At 39.4% G+C, this 20,722-nt stretch overlaps 1 protein-coding gene across 7 annotated transcripts in view; it reads left to right on the top strand.

Moving 5' to 3' along the window:
• Window positions 1–20,722, top strand: part of MYO3A (myosin IIIA) — a 123,747-nt gene that overhangs the window by 57,879 nt on the left and 45,146 nt on the right. For all 7 annotated transcript variants that reach the window (XM_048294719.1, XM_048294683.1, XM_048294737.1 and 4 more), the window contains 9 exons: window positions 7,930–8,029; window positions 10,363–10,479; window positions 11,227–11,331; window positions 11,414–11,497; window positions 12,298–12,500; window positions 14,279–14,377; window positions 14,478–14,592; window positions 19,373–19,499; window positions 20,488–20,698. In XM_048294719.1, coding sequence (XP_048150676.1) covers window positions 7,930–8,029; window positions 10,363–10,479; window positions 11,227–11,331; window positions 11,414–11,497; window positions 12,298–12,500; window positions 14,279–14,377; window positions 14,478–14,592; window positions 19,373–19,499; window positions 20,488–20,698 — 1,161 coding nt within the window. The remainder of the gene's footprint in view (window positions 1–7,929; window positions 8,030–10,362; window positions 10,480–11,226; window positions 11,332–11,413; window positions 11,498–12,297; window positions 12,501–14,278; window positions 14,378–14,477; window positions 14,593–19,372; window positions 19,500–20,487; window positions 20,699–20,722) is intronic.

Here is a 20,722-nt window from a genome sequence, read left to right as displayed (position 1 = left end):
AAAAAAAATCCAGCTTCTAAGTCAATTAGATATTGTGACCTTTTTTACCCATTTTAGAGAACTCATTTTTGCTTTCATAGTCTTTATTTTTTTCTCAAAATCCTTTTTTTTTTTTCATGTAAATGCTGCAAAAAGCAAAATACATGAACTTTTTTTTCCTGTACAATACAAACATAGGGAAAGTGGCCCAATTTGCACGTGCACAGAGCAGTCAAGTGGCACAGGAACCAGATAATCTACTGGTATTTTCTCTGTCCTGTTTAGACTGTGTTTTATAAGCTGGTGACTCTTCACGAGAACAAGAATTTAAGGGAATGTATTACTATGTGATGAAGTTACCTATGCTTTTATGGTTGATCAAGTGTAACTTTTATGTAGAATTTCTCAAAGGAAAACAGAATACTGTTTTTCAAAATAATAATAATAATAATTTCTAATCTGAAACTGTGCAAAAAATGTACTTATTTAATTCAGAGTGTAATTTAAATTGCATGGTTAAAGCATAGCCCATGTTTCAGTTTAGCAGTTTAAAATACTACCAAGTAGTATTCCCAACCTAAATGATTCTGTGATTGTGTAATTTTGTGAAATACGCTCTAAGACTGACTATGGAACAGCATTTGTGTTTTTTTCTGCTGTGAATGATAAGAGATTATACAAAGATCTTTGAGTTCAATAGTCATGTTTTTTTCAGTCTTTTAATACTAATCATATGTATCTTCTGACCTTTAATCTGCACAGAACAAATGGTGTTAAAAGCACTGTCTGTACAGAAGTACCATGTAAATCTGATTTAGAGTCAAGACATAGGTGGTATAGTGACAAGTCCCCTGGAAGAGCTGCTTTTCTTGCTTATGCTATTCTAGGACTGTTTTTACACTGATGTGTTAGGGTCCATCCTACTGTGAAATTTCTGAACTTCCACCAGTTGCTGGCAACTTTCCTTGTAAAACTTCTTCCTGATCTCGAGCTCACACTCTCTCAGTCCCCAGTTTGGAGGCATAACTCTCCTCCTTCTTGACAATGGGAGTGACAGTGGGAAGCAGGTAATTAAAAGGATTAAAGATCTCTTCCTTCCACTGAGGGAAGAAATCCTGCTACCTGTGCTGTGTTGTAAAAATTGGCATTGGAATATAAAGTCAGTAAATTTGGTAATGTTGACTTAAAGCTGAAAGTTAGGAATCCAGTTATTTTCTCTGTATGTGTTTACTCTCCTCGTCAAATTTGACTTTACTAATTGCAGTTTTGTATTTCAAAAGAAAAAAGAAAAATACTTGGAAATTAATAGCTGAGGACCAGCCACTAGGTTTTATTGTGTTCAATATTTCTGTTTTCACTCAAAATCAAGTCACCTTCTTAGCTCATTGTGCTGAGGTGTAATTTGGTTCTGAATGCCTTCTGCAGCGATAGTCTGTTGATGTGCTTGTGATCTTACCTTGTTGTTTGCTGAATGTGCAGCTGATGCAGTTCAAAAAGAAAAGCTCATTATATTATGTCACATTCCCAGAGTTTTTTTGCAGAAGGCCTTACCCTCAGATCCAATGTTTGTGCACTGTGTGTGCTCAGGAAGGATGTGTAATCTCTAGGCACAGAGTGGAGCCACCTTGAAGTCACTCCCATTGGCACCCATGTTCCTGAGGTTTTTTCCAACACTGAGGAGTCACCGAGTCATTAGGGCCCTCAGAACTTTCCCAGTGTTGTTATTCTAGCGAAAGGGAACCAAGGTTTAGGTTCTGCATTGTACTGCATCCTTTCAAGAGCTGGAAACAAGAGGAAGAGAGCCCACCAACCACCTGACTAACCAGAGAAATTTCAATTAACACTGATAAAACTTTAAATAGCAATGTGTCGCAGCCTGGCTCCAGACTTAATGAAAGTGATAGAAGATAATACTAGTTTTTAAGTAGCCTTTGAGCAGTGTTCTAGCACTGGAATATCTTGTGCTCAAGACTCAAATAAAGCATGAATACTAGCAATGAGCTTCATTAAAAATTCCACTTTTTTACTTTGAGCAAATGCAGTACATTTTTCTCCAAAATCATAATTTTTTTATGCTAATAATATCTATTTGCAACTTGACCTTTTCTAGCTCGGAACTCAGGCTGAAATAAGAATAGCAGGAGAAAATATCCCTTGATACATTAACATTTTCCCATAGCATCCTGACTGAAACATCTTTAAAATCTGTTGCTGGGAATGATATATGATCTATATATCAAATATGCTACATGAGATATGCTATATGGGATAAATTCACATTGGAGAGGTGATGAAGCAGGCAAAGTTGCATACTAAATGCAATTAATTTTGCTGGGTTTTTTGTGAGGAGAGTCACTTTCAGGACAGGGGCTTTGAGCTTGACAAAGGCCTTCAGTATAGCAGTAGAGCTGTTAAAATTTATAATTAGTGATGAAAATAGTTATTAAAAATGAGCATTGCAGCATATACCCCAAAACAGTTCTAAAAATACACTTCTTGCTGGGCCAAAAGAGGGAAAAAATCCCTGCATTGTAAAGAATTTTACTCTGCAACAGAAATAGCTGTCTTTGAAACAACCTTCAGGACTGTCGCATCTACACCTGACAGTCAGGCTTGTAAGACTTTTATCTTGAGTTGTTTGGCTGTCTTCTTCTTGACTGCTGTTACAATAATCTCTGCAGAAATAAGCAATGATTAGTACATTGTGTATTTCCTGGGAATTGTGAGTCATTCCAGAATGAGCTGTACATATGAGGGATATTCAGTGCACCTAGATTTCAGCAGATGACTCTGGTCCCCAGATTAAGAGTCATCTTTATATATTCCCTGAGTAATTATGGGAAAGAGACCTATTCTACTGCAAAACGATGCAAAAGTTTTGGGTGAGCTGAATTATTTTTTTCGGAGTTTGTACTCCTGTATTGGTCATATAGGGTTAGCACTGAAGGCAGTAACAGAATACTAAACAGTTGCTCTATTTAATGGTATGGAAATATCAGGGAGATAATTTCACAGAAGTTCACGTACAACATGCACAAAGGTGGTTGTCAATTTATTTACCCATAGTTAAAGCAGGGAGTACCAGAAAGTTTCCTTTCGTGACTTTCCCTGATTGCACAGACTTGTGTCACTCATTTTCTGGGTGTACACTGTCCCAGTCTCTCTGACTCATCCTGCCAGTGGAAAGCAGCTGACAACAATCCTTCAAGCTCAGCTCTGCAGGGCAGGCTGTTAGCAGAGGGTGGGAGATCACCATGCTGGCTTGACAAAGACAGTATGAGGAACGGAACAAGGTAGTACACATGGAGTCCAGTGCTGTCTTGGCCAAGGCCTCCAGATGACATCTGGATTGGAGTAGTCACTTAAATGGAAGGCTTTAGAGTTCCAGTTCAATCTTTGAGCCCTTCAGGCCAGTTCTTCCTCTCTTGGGACTCAGTGTGGGCTTTGTTATACCAAGAAGCGTGTGCTTCTGCATTGAGGACACTCCTGTGTAGGATGGCTGTGCTGCAAACTTCTCTCAGGCTGTAGAAGCAGTAGGGAGTTCTGGGGACAAAGGCCTTAGAATAAGCACAACTCCAGTCCCATAGGCTTCTTGCTAATACACATCTCTATAGGTGAATAATGTTCTTCTATATAACACGATAGACAACAGCAATGCCTGAATGAAGAACAGTTTACCTTTTGAGGAAAACAGGAGGAAGATGTTCCTTCTGCATCCAGAACTCCTCAGGAGAAATTCTCTGCAAGTGGTACTTTACTGTTGTGCCCAGTCCACTTGCTCAGCAACTCATTTCTTCTGAAGGTGGGACTAGTCAGCAGGCATTGCTTACCCTTGGAGCTTCTCCTTTATCATCTCAGTACAGCTGTGACCATAGTGCATGGGCCTGACTCATGATGAACTAATCCCAAAGAGTCCTTTTAGAGGTCTCCTATTTGCTCAGTTGAGAACACATATTTCCCCCTGAAATTTGTCAGGGATACAGCTGTTACTTGAGGCTTTTGTTGAAGGATTAATAATCTGCTTTTTTTACAGGTCATGGTAAAGCAGCACAAGCTTTGTCAAACAAATTGTGCAGAGCTGGGCACAGACCACCTCTGAATCAAAAGCCCCACAGCTCTGCAGGGCAACAGTGTGCTCTCAGCAACATTGCATAAGCTGCAGCACAGCTCCCTGAGACTGCAGCCTGTAGTCTCAGTGCTGTGAATGTTTTAAATACGGGGGGAACGCAGGTTTGTCTGCAAAGCATTGTGCAGATGCAGCTGGAGGCTTATCACTGGAGTCTTACACTTTCTAAAGTCAAGTACAGATTTTTTATAGATATCAGACTGTAGTTTTATTTAAGCAGATTTCACAAGATAATATCTTTGAAGACAAGATTTTGATTTTAAGTGTGAATTAATATTGCTTTGTGCAGCCTCCAGAGAAATAGAATCACCAGCAATGACAGATCCTGTAGAGGTTTTTCTGTGTTGCTTTTTTGTCATTTTACTTGTGGTTTTAACTGCTGGGATGTGTACAGCTGTTTCCACCTTCACCTTACAAAAATGTCATTATTTTTAGTTTCTTATTTACAAACAAACTAAGGCCAGCCCTATTCCTGTCACTTCTTAGTCTGTAGATGATTCTCCAACCGGTTTAGGCAGGGAGTTCAGCAGGGCATCATGAGTCACACTTTCCTTTTCATGGTATTTTTGGAACTATCAGAAATCTTTTAAATACATTCTGACAATTTGAAGAAGAAAAGCTGCGGTTGCCTCATTTTGATTTAACTGAATCTTGAAAGATAAGCGAGGGAGGGGGTTGTTGGTGTGAAAGAGAATGCACAGAAACAATGAGGCCTTGGCTCATTTTCTTGTCCATACTGCATTGATGTTTCTGGCCTTTAGCTGCCTGAATTGCTTGTCGGGCATGCTTGTAAAATCCAATGCCTCCAACACATTTTTGAGCAGAACAGAGATATGTGTTATTTCAGTTCACGATGTCTATGTGCATGATCTTAATGAAACTTCAGCACTGATGTCAACAGCACTGATGTGGGTTTTTTTAAAGTGGTTGGAGCGAACCAGTAGAACTGCCCTTGAGGGGTCTGTGCCCTTTGACAGCAGAGTGGAAAAATATTGTGTTCTGCAAATCTGCCACTCTTACATACTCTGGAGAATGGAGAGTATAATCTGGTCCAACAAGCACTAGTGTTCTCATAATGTCAGCTGAAGAGGATTACAGGAGGATCGATTTTATGTAATTAAACTTGCCTGGCATACACAGAGATTTGTTTCCTTAAAAGAAAAAAAAAAATAGAAAAAGAAAAGTGTCCATAACTGGAGCATTCTCCTTCCTTCCTTCCTGCAAGGCAGTTGTTAGCTTCCTACATTAAATGAAAAATGGTAGTTGAAACTAATCCTGGGAAATATCACTCTCTCACTGATACGCAGTAACATTTAAGGATTTAACATATTAAAAAAATATGTGTTCCATGTGTAACAGTTCCACCAGCAATGGAAAGCAAAGCTTGAGAGATACTTTGTTTTGGATCTTTCTTCAGCAATGGAAAAAGTAGAACAGCAGAGCTTGACATGGTCCTGCAATTCCCACATCTTTCCCTTGCGTACATATTGATAGGTCTCTCTCAAAGTCACACTGATATTAGATGCATCCTCTGGACACAAAATGACCTTCATACAGGTGCGAAGGAGAAATCGTTTCAGCTGTCCAAATTTAAATTTTTTCAAATGTAGCTGTTAAAAATAGGTATAAATAGGAGTGTGAATTATAGAGGGGATAGATTTCTATTGAGAGGGTAGCATATTGCCTGCACCTCTGACTTTGGATTCAGTAATGTCCTTTAGCTGGTAAATGCAAATCAAACAGCAGCAGATTATGCAAGGCTAAGGAGTTAATTTAAATCTTAATATTACCACGTCCTTTTTAATACAACCTGGGGGTACATGCTACCAAAAATTGTCTCATACTGTTATTGCAAGGACAGTACTATCAGGACAGCTCTCGTGGTACAACTGGATTCCAAAGGAAAGGGAAGAATAGGTCAAACCTGGGATCTTGTAGATCCTGTCAGTCCTATGGTTCATTGTGCTTCCGGGTCACTTAGCCTCCTCACTGGATTCTGTGCTGTTATTTTGGCACAGAAACTGTGAAACTATGGTAGCTCTTGCAAGGAATTCTTTGTATCTCGATATTAAAGTTGCAGAATTAGTCAGCTATGAGTGTGGAGCTCCTGCCTTTGCATTGTGGACAATTAAAAGACTCCAGTGGTAGCTGGCACCTGTGTAAAGGAGGAAGATACTGCGCCATTTCTGGCACCAGGGTGAGAACAGGCCATTCTGTCATCCTCAGGGAATGATTGCTAGAGACAAGAGAAATTGAAAGAAGTGATAGATGAAGTGCCCTCCTGTCTGGATTTCCATCATCCACATTGTGATTGCACTTACAGTTTGGGAGGACATAATTTGCCCATTTCTTCCAGTCCCTTTTCAGTCCTGGCAGTTAGTAATTGCACCAAGTCCTTCCCTGCTTGAGTTTCTGCACCTATATTCCTCATCAGGGCACAGCCAGAATGACCTGAAGTAGCACTCATGAACTAGGTGATTCCCATTAACAGGTACAGCCCATTAAACTATGCAGTAAATTGGTGGATGTTCAGAAGTCTCTTAGCCTTCCCCATCAGTGTGATGTTCACTCACTCTAACTTTCCATCTTGGTGTGACTACACTCCTTCTCCTGTCATCTGTTCACTGTATATCAAAATTCTTGCCTGTGTAGAAAACACCTGTCTGCTTTTAGCCATGCCATGTATCCAAATATCAAAATTAAATAAAGAATTTCCCTGGTCTTGTCTGGGATCAAGGTAAGGAGTGAGTGCTTCACACAAGTTTCCCTGCTGTCTCAGTTTACTTAGGTATATGTTCCTTGTGTTTGAGAGGTGCCTTCCTACCAGTGGCATCAAGGGAGGTGAGGTCGTATCAGAAGATCAGATTTGCTTGATAGGTTTTCTGTGCTTATGCCTTATTACACATCTGAGCTTGATTTAGTTTGTGAACTCTGCTATTACTTACGCAGTTTCCCTTTTCCTCATTTTCCCTCATCTCGTAAAAGCAAGTATAACTGATATGAATTGTAAATCTTGCATTCTCTGCTGCTTTTGCTCTATTTAGCAATGCCTTTACTCTTGGATAAAGAATAATTCAAGTCTCTAGGAATTTTCTTGCTAATTAAAATAAGACTGCATAAAGCTAATTTTTTGTTTGATTGATGGAGAAAAGAAATCTAACTTTAAGACAAATTTAAACTTGAAGTTTAACCCTGATAAGAAAGATATTTGAAATTTTGTTTCATTCTCTTGTATGACTTTTTTTCCTGGTGAGTCCAAGAAAATTTGGTCAAGATGTATTTCACTTAGCCCAGTGGTCCTGTAGCACTTTGCTCTATACTGTGATCATCTCAGCCAGAGTTCAGAGCACTGTCATTAATAAGCTAGAAATGTTTTCATCCTGAATGCTTTGTCTGCATCATCTTTGCTGCACTATTTCATCATACACCCCAGGTTTGTCCTATCCATAATTTTTGTCAGGATCTTTTTGCATGTTGGTGCCAGAGTTTCACTATTACATGCTTTATGAAGATGTTCTCTTTTTTTACTTGTATTAGCAAGCTCCAGTCTTGCAGCTGATGTGGGGGTGTGATCTAAGCAGGGATCTGTAGAGTGACAGAGTTCTTCATTGTAGTGGTTCTGGGTTCAAATCATAGCTTTTGAATTGTCAAGTACAGGTGTGCTGTACCAAGAAGTTGACTCCTGTCCTGCTATTCAAACATTTGTGTGTGTTTAAATTCAGAACAATGGAAAGTTGGAATGTTTTGGCCTTCAAGATGGTTGCAGATGTAAGATCTGTTCTGTGTTTCCTTACGTCAGGAGATTGTATCTCTTTCTCTTTTAGATTTGAACGTATTCATACAAAGAAAGGGAACTACAGTAAGTCACTAGTTTCAAGCCAAGAAGAGGTAGATGATTTAGCAACCTTGGAGGTACTGGATGAGGTAAGAATCTCTTTTTTCATATTTTCCTGAAGAGGAGTAATCACATATTAAATTACAATGGTATGCTGTTGATTTTCAAATTCAACCGTAGTTGAATTTGTGTGAATTTACACAACATCAATTGTGTAAGTGTACAATGACATTTCACCACTTTATGCCAAATACTTTTGATAAGATTTACTGTGTCAGAAGGGTTTCAACTCAAAGCTAAAACAATCTCTGGAGTTACAGCTGTGAACCAAACAGTATTGTAACACCATTGACTAAACAGAATTTGTATCCCTGGATTTTATTACAGCTAAGTATCCAGTTTGCAACAGTGTCTTAACCTGAAATTGGTCTAGGTCCAAGACCTTCGGTCCCTGTTGCTTAAACACTGAGAGTTGTCTTAAACTAGCTTACCATACTCTCCCAGACTGGGTTCTCGCTGACTTATTTTAGTGTGGACATGCATGAGGGTCAATTTATGTCCACTGAGACTCTGACCTGTCAATACCTGCTGCTGAACTTCTGGCAAAATTACTGATAAAAATATCACTGGTTTGTCAAAGTTCGAAAATGAGTCCTCTAGGAGTAGGGGAGCATGGCATAAGGGAGGGAAGAAGTCTGCTGTGTCTGTGCTTTAAGCTTCAAAACCAGAAAGAAGAATCAGGCCACAACACATTATCTGTAGGTCTTAGAGGCCATCAGTGGTTGTAAAAAACCTGTCATTCTTCATCTACTGGGCTGTGCATAGACTATAATTCACATTCTCTTATCTGTAAAACTTCTATGGTATTGTGTATCTTTGTCAGTCCAGAATACTCATTGTGGCACTTGAGCTGGTAAACTATATAATGCTGACAGCTCGTGGAACATTTTCCATCTCCCAAGAGCTTAGTTACAGTAGCTTAATGTTTAGTTAATTCTAATTGAGCTAATCCAAACTTCATCTACTGCACAAAGTTCAGGTTTAAGCATTTTTTTAGTATTGGGAAAAGTAAGACTGTTTGGGGTTTTTTTATCTTTCACCATGATACATTTTTTTTTATCTTTTACCATGATACATAGAAACAATCCAAGCTAAAGAGATTTTACTGCACAAAGAAACAGACAAGCTGGAATATATCCCATCTCCTCAGAGGTGGAGCATTCTCATGGAAGTCCTCAGGAAGCCTCTGTCTAAATGCACCATTTGACTGTGTGGTGTTACTAAATCAAATCCAATTTAAAACCTCTTTCACATATGAATAACAGCTTTCTTCCACTCAAATTTTTCTTCCAGTTTAGATATCCCCATCATCAGAGCAAGACAAGAGACCTTCTATTGATGCAAGAAATAATTTCAAAAAGGGCAGAAGTTCTCCTAAACTAATTCTGTAACATGAATCTGGTTTGGCCAAAAACAAAGAGAGCATTCAAAACCAAAAAGTTTATCAAGGCAATGGAAAACCAAGATTCTCTCCTTATGTTTTCTCATGAAGGAAATATAACCTCTACAGCTGTTGAGAATTCAGCTTTTAAGTGTATTAACCAGGACACAGTGTACAACACTGTGAATAGATGGATGGGGAAGGAAAGCAATTCCTTCTGTAGTCCTCTGCTGCCAGTTGTTCTGTTCCACTGGGTATGGGGCCTATATATTTTCACGTGTACCTGAGATTAGTCTCAAGGCTGGTTTGAATTTCTTCATTCAGCTCTGTGGCCTGTTTTGATTGGAAACCTAACCAGGCACTTTATATACCCAGCTGTGTATGCAGAAGAAGCGGAGGGAAATTACATCAAGAAATTTGAATGCCACTAATGGGCCCTTCTTTTTTCTTCGTTGAGGGAGGACTGGCTCTGCAACAGCAAAGAACAATCACAGCAGAGACTGGCTGGCAATGCAGAAAGATGCCTTATTGTTTACATTAAGGGGAACCAAACAGTTGAACATCTGTGTTGTATCATAACTGAGAGTAATGTTAAAGCAGCTGTAATAGCAGTTATGGACTCAATCATATGGCTCTTGCTTGATAAGTTACATGAAACTTTAGTATTAGAAACGTAGACAAGACTGTCTCATGGAAACCTCTGATTAAATGAATGAAAGCAGTACTTATTAACTCCTTCTTCTACAGCTGCTTGGGGATCTGTAAATATATATTGTTCAAAGTGAGTTTGGACACAAAAAATTAGAAATGCCAGTGTGTTTGAAAATACCACTTTCTTTTGATCATGATCGATTGTATTCCTGACTATAAATACCTTCCCTACTTATCCTCCCTCACTGAAACTATATAAATATTTTATACATTTTCCTAATATTCTCTTTTCCCCCATGTGATTCATTGTTCCTGTTCATTTTCCATCAGAATACAGTAACAGAACAGCTGCAGAAGGGTTATGCCAAGGATCAGATCTACACATATGTTGGGGACATTCTCATCGCTGTCAACCCATTTCGGAACATAGATATTTATTCTTCACAGGTGTGAAAATTTAGGTTTGGTTATTTTAAACTAGCACCAATTTCCACTAAAATATAAATATTCATGTTAAGTATAAAGTAAGACCATTCTTGAGATTTATTTTAGCTTACTCTGAAAAAGAGAATTACCAGTAGATATGTTCTTTCAAGTGTACATTGACACACATTCCTAACACGTGCTGAATTTCAGCACAGAAATGAGAAACTCAAATAGGATTCATTTCTGGTGGTTTTATGTCTATAGTGTAGATTGTGCACAAAGCAACCCTGTAAAATATTAACTTCTGTGAATCTGTCTCCCTGTTATACAAAAGGGGAAAGATATTAAAGTCTGATCATACAATAATTTGGGCTTATTAATTATCAGATACTACAGGTACAGAAAAGATCTTATGTTTTAACATCAATATCATGCAGGGATGTTAATAAGAAGTGAAGCACAAGTAAATTTAAATGGTAAGTTGGAACTATGATGTCTGAAAACAGTAAATTTTCTCTTAATAAATTGAGTTTCATAGTGTAATCAGGGCAAAAATTATAGAAAATTGCACTTAATTTTTTTAAGCCATTCTTATAGTACTAAGTGCATACAGATTCATGGTATAGTGAGTACAGTAACAGCTCCCTCAGAAAACATCAGTGCTGGAAACCTCAGCATGCTGTACACTAATCTAAAACTAAAACCAAACTTCAATTTAAAAAAGTTTTTAAAGGACAGTGGTAATGTTTTTGTTTTTCTTACACTTAGCATTCCAAACTGTACATTGGAGCCAAACGGACTGCCAACCCTCCTCACATTTTTGCTGTTGCTGACATAGGCTATCAGTCCATGGTGACATACAGCTCCGATCAGGTATAAATGAGGTGTCTAATTACATCCTCTGCCAGGCTGAGGGATGTGTGAGGAGCTCAGAGTCTTTTTCTGTTCTCTGCAGTGTATTGTTATTTCTGGAGAAAGTGGAGCTGGCAAGACACAAAGTGCTCATCTGCTGGTTCAGCAGCTCACTGTCCTGGGCAAGGTAAGTGGCGGAGGGGATGTCTCTGTAAGGCTTTGCTAGCTTGGGCCTAAAGGGCTGAACCTATGGACAGGGTATTGGTTGTGGGGTGAGATTGTTGCATATTTTCCAAAGAACATTGGAACATGATGCTGATCTATCTGCTCCTTCCTCCCTCCTGAACTAGGGTCAGTTGAAAATATGCTGGGATTTCCACAAGGAAAAGTACCCACTGCAGTGAGGGCTGTGACTTAGTCAGTTCCCTGTTTAACTGAATGTCTTCAAGTCACCCAAACAGTACTAAATAAAATCCTCTTCTAGCTTCTCATCCTTCCACAACCAGATTGCTGTCAGTGGGACATAGTCAGTCTCAGAAGAGGCCACCATAACCATCTAAATAAAATGCCATTTTTTGCATGTCCCAAATGAGATGAAAGTAAACTAATGGATTGTTAGGGTGCAGTGGAGAGTAACCAGATGCTAACAAGGATCCTAAAAGCAGATAGGCCATCTCAGAGCCACAGAACCACAGAAACCACAGAAACCACAGAAATTCATTGATAGTGTTGTTATCATTATGTGTGTTATCTCTTCCAAACAGCCTTAGTTCTGAAGATTGCTATATTCTGACAGATTTCATTTTACGTATATATATATGTATGTATATGTATATATATGCCTTTCTCTCCATATAATTACCATGGGAATGGCTGCCCTGATTATGTCACACTTCACAATACCAATGAGAAGATTAAAAAACCACCTAAAATGTATATATTTGAATAATTACTGATAATTTGAAGCAATATCTTTTTCACATGCAGGCTAATAACAGGACTCTGCAGGAGAAGATTCTCCAGGTGAACAACCTTGTAGAAGCATTTGGGAATGCTGGCACTATCATCAATGATAACTCAAGCAGATTTGGAAAATATTTGGAAATGAAATTCACTTGTGGTGGCACTGTAGTAGGAGCTCAGATTTCAGAGTACCTCCTTGAAAAATCCAGGGTTGTCCACCAGGCAGTGTAAGTATGAAAATTGTATTTGACCTAATTTGGGGGTTACAGAGTAGGCCTATGATGTAGGAAATCACCTTGGTTCAAAACACAAAGATGAATATGGTACCTGGATTTTTTTCTTAAAAAATATAATGAATAGCTTATAAATCTGTAAGCTAGCTGAAAACTACTCCAGATGATTTTCATTGCCTCCTGGGTTATTTAAACAAATCTTACAAAAATACCCATGTGATATATAAAATAAGAATGTGCAAAGAATTAAAAACTTTCTAATAGTTCAGTTATACATTTCTTTGTGGGATTTTGGAGTATTGTGTTAAGTGTATAAATTGGATTTACTTCCTCTGAATTTCCTCTAGTACTGTAGCTTATTTCTTTGTTTGTTTGCTTGTTTTCCATTTCGGAACATATAGTAGGAATTGTTTATAGAGGGTTACGGATCAAAGATCTCTGCCAAGAAAGACTTGGGGATGCTGGTGGATGAGAAGCTGGTCACGACCCAGCTATGTGCAGTCCCAGCCCAGAAAGCCAAACATGTCCTGGGCTGCATCCAAATCAGGGTGGACAGATGGTCTGGGGGGGAAATCTGCCCCTCTACCTGGCTCTGGTGAGACCCCACCTGAGGTTCTGCATCCAGCTCTGGGGTCCTCACTGCAGGAAATATATTCTACCTGTTGGAGAAATTCCAGAGAAGGCCACCAAGATTATTAGAGGGATGGAGCACCTCTCCTGTGGGGAACAGCTTAGAAAATTGGGATTGTTCAGTCTGGAGAAGAGAAAGCTTCAGGGTGACCTAATTGCTGCCTTCCACCCAAAGACCCAAAGAGAGCCTGCGAAAAAGATGGAGAGAGACTTTTTGCAAGAACATGTAGTACAGGACAAGGGACAATGGCTTTAAACTGAGAGAGAATAGGTTTAGATTAGATATTAGAAAGAAATTCTTTAGTGTGAGGATGGTGAGGCACTGGAACAAGTTGCCCAGGGAACTGTGGATGCCCCATCCCTGGAAGTGTTCAAGCCAGGCTGGATATGTCTCTGAGCAACCTGGTCTAGTGGAAGGTGTCCCTGCCCATGAATGATGATCCTTAAAGTCCCTCCCAACCCAAGCCATTCTATGGTTCTATGATCTAGTCATGCTCATGCACAAAGCAGGGGTTTGAACACAATTCCTTTTTCCTAGTCAGTAGTGACTGACTTGGGCATCTCAGGGCTCAGTCATGGTTGTAAATTTTCACCTAAGGATCAAGTTCTTTCTCATAAGGAGCACAGGAGCCTTAAATGTGTAATAAACCTCTGTCCTAGTTTTGGGCATCTAGCTTCTAGGCAAAGCATGCCAAGTGATAAGGTCCTTTTGCTGAATGTTTGCTTCTTGGTTCAGGGCTAAAGGACACAGTAGGCATACGGCATTCAGCAAACCAGGAGTGTATACCTCTCCCACAGTCAGAAGATTTTTTAAAATAACTGGAGTTAAGCAGCCCATTCAATATGGGTGGGTGAGCAATGTGCAAGATCTCACACAGCATCTACCAACTGCATCAAAGGCAGAGCAGCACTGAGCTGCTTTAGCACCGAGCAGCCACCCTGGCAGTGTGAGGACAAACATACAATGGCATGAAAAGGTGCTCACAGGAAGTTCTGTAGTGAAGCTTCTTTCAGAGTCCTCTGTCAGTTTGTGTGAGTGTTATTAAATGTTATTAAAATAACATTTAGTAATAGTATGCGTGTCATCAAGAAACGTAGCATGGTTATATTACTAAATCAGTTTGTTGTTTCTGTTGTTTCAGAGGAGAGAAAAATTTCCATATTTTTTATTATATTTATGCTGGTCTCGCAGAAAAGAAAAAACTGGCACATTATAAATTGCCAGATTGTAGACCTCCCAGGTAATGTAGTTTATTTTTGCATAAATTGATTACTAAGAAATGTGGTGTTGAATTGTCAGCCTCATTTACATTCTAACTCTGTATCCATCAACTCTTTCAGATATCTGCAAAATGATCATTTCAGAATAGTGCAAGATTTCATGAACAATAGCTTTTATAAGTCTCAGTTTGAATTAATAGAACAGTGCTTCAAAGTCATAGGTTTTACGCTGGAGGTGAGTGCTGATAACCTTTTTCCTTTGTGAACTTTACCAGCTACCTTAATCAAGAAAAACTTACATAAAGCATTCAAATCTCCTTTGTTATTTTCTTCCTTTAGCAGCATTGTGCTTATGTTTTGGGATCTTGCATGGTCAACTTACTGTTATATAGTATTATTTAAATTTTTAAGGTTTCAAGGCATGGATAAGCCAGTAAAATGATATTAGTCAACAAGACTTCAAAATGAGTGAACACAGCACAGCTGAGTGATTGGGGGGAGGGGAAGATTTTATCAAATTTAATGCATAGAATATGATGTTGTAACTGTTTATTAGCCAATAATTCTAGGCCTGTGATTATGAGCCTCATCTCAGTTTTAAGAGGAAGTCCATGGTGAGAGTTCTAAAAATTCATTGAGTTGAACTGAGTATTGATGAACTCAATACATTTTCACAACTCCAGGGATAAAGTTGAATGAAGTTCTTAAATCCCTTTGGAGATGAATCTCATCACTGAACCTTAACTGAACCCGTTCTTTCTTTATGATTTCTTATCATTGCTCAGCTGGCCATTAAACCCCTCTCCTCAGTCTGTCTTCGGTAGAATTAAAATAAAAAAGGATTCTGGATTTATAAAGGAAAGAAATCCCATCCTGTGCCTAGTTTTACCTTACAGAGGTGTCATTTATCTCTGACTTTATTTATAAACAATGTAAATAGTAGAGATATGATCCATATAGTATCTGTGAAATAGAGCACTAGTGCTGCAGAATGGATGAATGTTTTAATTTCTCTGACAAAACTCATCTCCATTACTGTATGTGGTAAGGAGCTTTTCACAGAAAATTGCTCACTTCAGTTGACTATTTCTGACTTCCCTCAATGTAAATATTTGAAATAGCTAGCAGAACAGATTTATTCACCTATTTTGTTCCTCCACAGTCACTTTTCATTAAGTCGTAGTAGCAGTGGCATTCACAGTCTCTTTCTTCTCTACATGTTATTCACAACTGCATTTAGTAATATCACACTTGTACTATCGCATCCTCTCACTTGTGCTTTCACCTTTCCAGAAGCAGCATGAAAGGACATTCATGGTTCAGCACTGACAGCAGTTTTGTCACAGCACTAGAGACCTTGATAAGTCCTAATTTAAAGCATGAAAAGCAGCAAGTCTGTTTTTGTTTCCGGTTCTTTTGTTCACTTGAACGGGTTGACACAATAATCCTGATCATCCAGAAGAGGCCTTCCATACATATTGAAGATGCAGTTAGAACTAGGTCACTGGCTGCATTGTGCAGTTCTAGCATGGATCTTTACTTGATTAACTCAGCAAGCCACCGTGAGCTGAATCTGCGAAGAATTACCTACCTGTAGAACCGTGCAATTTCAGAATCAGGCTGAGCGCCATGGGCAATCTGCTTGTGGCTACTTGTGAGCCCCAGCCATGTTAGCCTGCCTTACATCCTCCTCTGGGTGAATTAGCCTGCCTGTGGCTGTGCTTGCAAGAGTGAAGGAACAGCCTTCTTCCCCCATGGAGTTTCTGATACCAGATACATGTGTGAAGACAATTTTTTTCAGTGAGAAAAGGACATTGAATTCCATTCCTAAGATCACTTTTTAGTAAGGCAGCCTTAAGCTTTGACATTCATCCCAGTGCACAGAGGAACTTCTATATAAGCATGTTCAATGTTTTATTAGCTGAAAGCCATGGACAGAAAAAAATATCCACTCCAGTTAAAACTGAGACCTAAACAAAGCTTTATTTCTCTGAAATTTGCTTTTAACTGACTGACAGGTTTCAAAAGTAACTACTGTCAGTACTCCCTGTCTTAAAATCACACTGGTTTATTTCAGGCTGCATGGCAAAATTAATAAGAAAGGACTGCCTGAGGGGAACAATAATTACGCTGTATGAGACAGATCAAGCCAGATTTCAAACACACTGGAAAAGGGCAGAAAAATGTCAGCAGCTATACGTATTGTACAGCATGATGGCAGAAGTTAAGCTATCCATTTCTTTGCATTTTTACTGTGTCCCTAAGCTTATAATGAAAACAATTGCTTAATCCTAAGTAAACTGTGTGCCAATTATCCTCAGCACAATTTTTTAGAGTGAGTTTATCCAGTTTGTCTTGCTGTCACTGGAATCAGTGTTTATTAACTGCTAGATTAACTTCTGAAAGTGTTGAAAACAAGCTCAAGTATTCTAGAGCAATTAGAGATTTTATCTGAGTAAATGATGCCTGACATGGTACCAGCAAACTATTGAATAATACAGATAAAATGCTTTGCAATTATAAAAAGTTCATCATGATAAAATAACAATCAGATTTGCGAAACTGCTTCTTATAAAACTACTTCAAAGGTTTTCAACCTGCTGTTTATAAAATACATTAGTACTGTATGCCTCAAAATATGCAGTGTCACAGACTCCTAGTCTGCTTTACAGGTACACCTAGCATTTTCTGAATAAAAAATAATCAGATCATCAGGTATAACAATAAATACTCACCATTCAGATGAAAATTTGGAGGTAAAATCTAAGTCAAACCTGCAATGAAAGCATTATTTTACTAATTTCAATTTATTTTCTCATGTATAGGTACTTAAAAGTAATTTACTGTATCTATCACTTCACTGTCCAGAGTAGTAACAGCTCTTTTCAAGACAGAGTCCTTGTTCACAGAATCACAGAATTAATGAGGTTGGAAAAGACCTTCGAGATTATCAAGTCCAACCTATGACCTAACACCACCTTATCAACTAAACCATCGCAGAACCTCCTAAATAATTTGAAATCTAAATTTGTTTAAGCGAAGTCCATATTAAGATGCTTTGGTGAGTTCCTAACTGACATTTTGAAGGGTAAAATGCTTTGCCAAATCAGAGATGTGAGGCCTCACTCTTCTCCCAGTGAAACTTTTTCTGATGACATTGGTCGGAGATGATATAGACCTATGTGGTGGTTTGATGCTGATTAAGTGCCAAGCACCATGAAAAAACTACTCACTTATTTGCTTCTGCTATAGCTGAGCAGCAGAGGGGAACTTAAAACTTCATTTTCATGAGGTGAAATAAGGATTATTGAGGAAAAAGAAAAACTTCAAGGCAAAACAGGTCCAAAATTAAACAGTATGAATAAGATTTATTACTAACAGAATTAAAAGTAAAAAGAGTAATGAGAAACCAAAGCAAACTTTCAGAACACCTTTCTTCCCCAATCTTCCCTCTTTCCACTAACTGTGCAAGGAAACAAACATGGGGGTTTGGTCAGTATTTTATTTCTTAAGAGTCTTTCTTCATGTTTAAGGAAAAGAGTTTCTTCTGCTGTGCCGTGGGATCCTTCCCGCGGGAGATAGTTCTCTGCAAACTTATCTAACACGATTTCAAACTTCACAAGCAGCAGCCCGCCCGAATCTGCTGCCATGTGGAAATCTTTCCCACGGGTCGTGGAGTCTTCCCACAACTGCCAGCGTGGGTCATAACAGTTCATGGGGTTTAGTCTTTTAAGGATGAGCTGTTCCAGCCTGCAAGCAAAGGCTCTCTTCTTCAATCTTTAAAAGCCTCTCAGCGTCTGTGCGCTCTAGCATGAGCACTCCTCTTCACGGGCTGTGCATGGATCTCTGCACCTCCCTATGCACTCCATGAGTTATAGAGAAAGGGTTTTATTAAGAGGTGTATTATAACCCTCACCGCGGCTTGCAGGAGAATCTCAGCTCTAGTGCTGGGAGCACCTCCGCCCTCTCCCTTCCCCCACCGACCTTGGTGCTGCCATGTTGGCCTTCCTCACGTGACCTCACTTTTCCCTTTTCTCTGACTTAGAAGAAAGTTGGTGTCTTTAAGTTGCAGCTGAGAAGTTGATCTTGCCAGGGCTCTGCATTGGGGAAAGACTCTCCCTGTCTCTTGCTGCTGGCTGCGTGGTGTTTTTGCCTGGTTTGGTGCAAGCCCCAGCAGCCTCAGGGGGCCAGCCAGCACCGCCTGGGCCACGGCAGCTTCAGAAGAATCTCAGCCGCACTGTCCCAGCCTCAGCTGGGGGATTTTCCAGCCAGGTGGCTGCTCGTGGCTCTGGAGTGGCTCCTCTGGGCGGCCTGGCCCTGGCTGCTGCGCCAAGAGCGCCCGGGGGTCCCTCCCCTTCGCCAAGGGGAACAAGAGAAAAAAGAGCTTTGCGTCATCCCTTCTTTCTTAAATATGTCATCACAGAGGCGTTTCCAGCTTGTCCACATGGTCTGGCAAACTGCCCATCAGCTATTGGCTCTCTGCCAGTCACAGAAGTTTTGGGCAGTTGTTTTTCCTCTTTTTTTCTTGTCTGCCCCTACAAACCAAGTTTTGCTAAACCACCACAACCTATTATTTGAAGTACCTTTGTTTCCATGATGCAAGAAACATAGATGCAGATTTTTTTATATTTTTGTTGATCTGCGTATTAAATTTTTAGACATGTTTGCACCTGTAGACACAGTGAAGGGTAGATATAAATAACCTCTGAATTCTTCCTGTGTAAGAGGATATTCACACCACTGTTTTTGCTTTCCCTACTTCATGTCAATTCTGTCCTGTCAACAAGTATGGAAGAGAGGTTAGTATATGGTTTGTCTTGCCCTCTTTGACTGTCTTACTCTTGAAAGACTTTGCTAAGTACAGAATAGGAATAATTTCTGACAACTGCATTCCTAAAAGTATTGGGCATGTGGCAGGCGACAGGAAACAACACACACGCACATGCCCATTGCACAAACCACAGAGGCAAATTACCTGGCTATTAAGTATTGCATTTTTTTAATATACTTTTCAGGAACTTGGAAGTGTGTACAGTGTCCTGGCTGCCATTTTAAATGTGGGTAACATTGAATTTTCTGCAGTAGTATCTGAACATATGATTGACAAGAGCAACATTTCCAATCCAGTAGCCCTTGAGAATTGTAAGTGTTTTTTCCTTAATTTAACATTGTTTTTCTTCAGTGTTTTCATAGCAAATTTATTTTATTGTAAGAGAGGTATCAATGAAAACTGTATTCACGTGGAAATTTTGCAAGAATAATTAAAAATTGGAGGTAGATGAATTCTAAGCCCACCTGAATTCAAATGCAAAAAAAGAAAACAATTTCCATGTTATGCATCTTATTTGACTAACCAGTTCTCTGGCATACAGGAAACATGATTAATACTGCAGATGCCTGAAAACATTTTTGGAATTTTTCCAAGGCTATTTCAACATTTGATGGAGAATCTCATTAATGCATTGAATAGTTTTTTCCCAGTTTCTTTCTCAGCTGCTCATTACTTGTTCCCCACATGTGCCTGTTGAAATACAGCTCACTAGTTCTTTGGAAGGGATGCCTTACATTATAAGCTGCTGGGAGGTGGAGGAGGCCAAGGGGCAAAGATTCTCAAAAAATTTGCTACACTTTCTCAGTAATTACACCTGAGGAGATAATGAAGTCTTCATGCTATCTTCTTACATGTTTTCTTGCCATAGAAAAATATTGTGGAACTGGGAAAGAAGCACCCCTTTTTTGGAGCAAAAGGAGAACAGCAGTGGCTTCTATGAGTGGGTTATAACTGAGAGGGTTATTCACACCTCACAACTTGGATGCTTGTTACATAGTCACCTAGATTCCCTAGCATTTCTCCATAGACTGGAGAAAAAGCCTCCTTGATAAAGGAATTTAGAACCTAAAGCCTCTGCTTTGAATCACTTACTCATTGACTGCAGTGGAAGATCGGAAGGTTGGTGACTAAATTAGATAACAACACTTGTTTGGTGTGAAAATTCCTCATTAGTCCTAGTTCAAGACTTTGATTTGGCCCTTATTCATGATACATTGCACTTGCACCTTTGATTGCAAAAATGCCTGTTTTACCTTCCAAAATCTGTCTCTGAGGTATGCCTGTGCCATTCCTTCCTAGGCGCATCCCTGCTGTGTATTCAGGCAGATGAACTGCAAGAGGCCCTCACCTCTCACTGTGTCGTGACTCGAGGAGAAACAATTATTCGTCCCAACACTGTGGAAAAAGCCACTGATGTCAGAGATGCCATGGCCAAAGCACTGTATGGGCGCCTCTTCAGCTGGATAGTCAATCGCATCAACACTTTACTCAAACCTGACAAACATTTAAGGTAAAAGAAGATTTTGCAGAATAA

This window comes from Corvus hawaiiensis, chromosome 1 (assembly GCF_020740725.1).
Source record: "Corvus hawaiiensis isolate bCorHaw1 chromosome 1, bCorHaw1.pri.cur, whole genome shotgun sequence".
NCBI lineage: Eukaryota > Metazoa > Chordata > Aves > Passeriformes > Corvidae > Corvus > Corvus hawaiiensis.
Note: the sequence above shows the minus strand (reverse complement) of the source record. Positions and strands in the feature narration are given on the sequence as shown.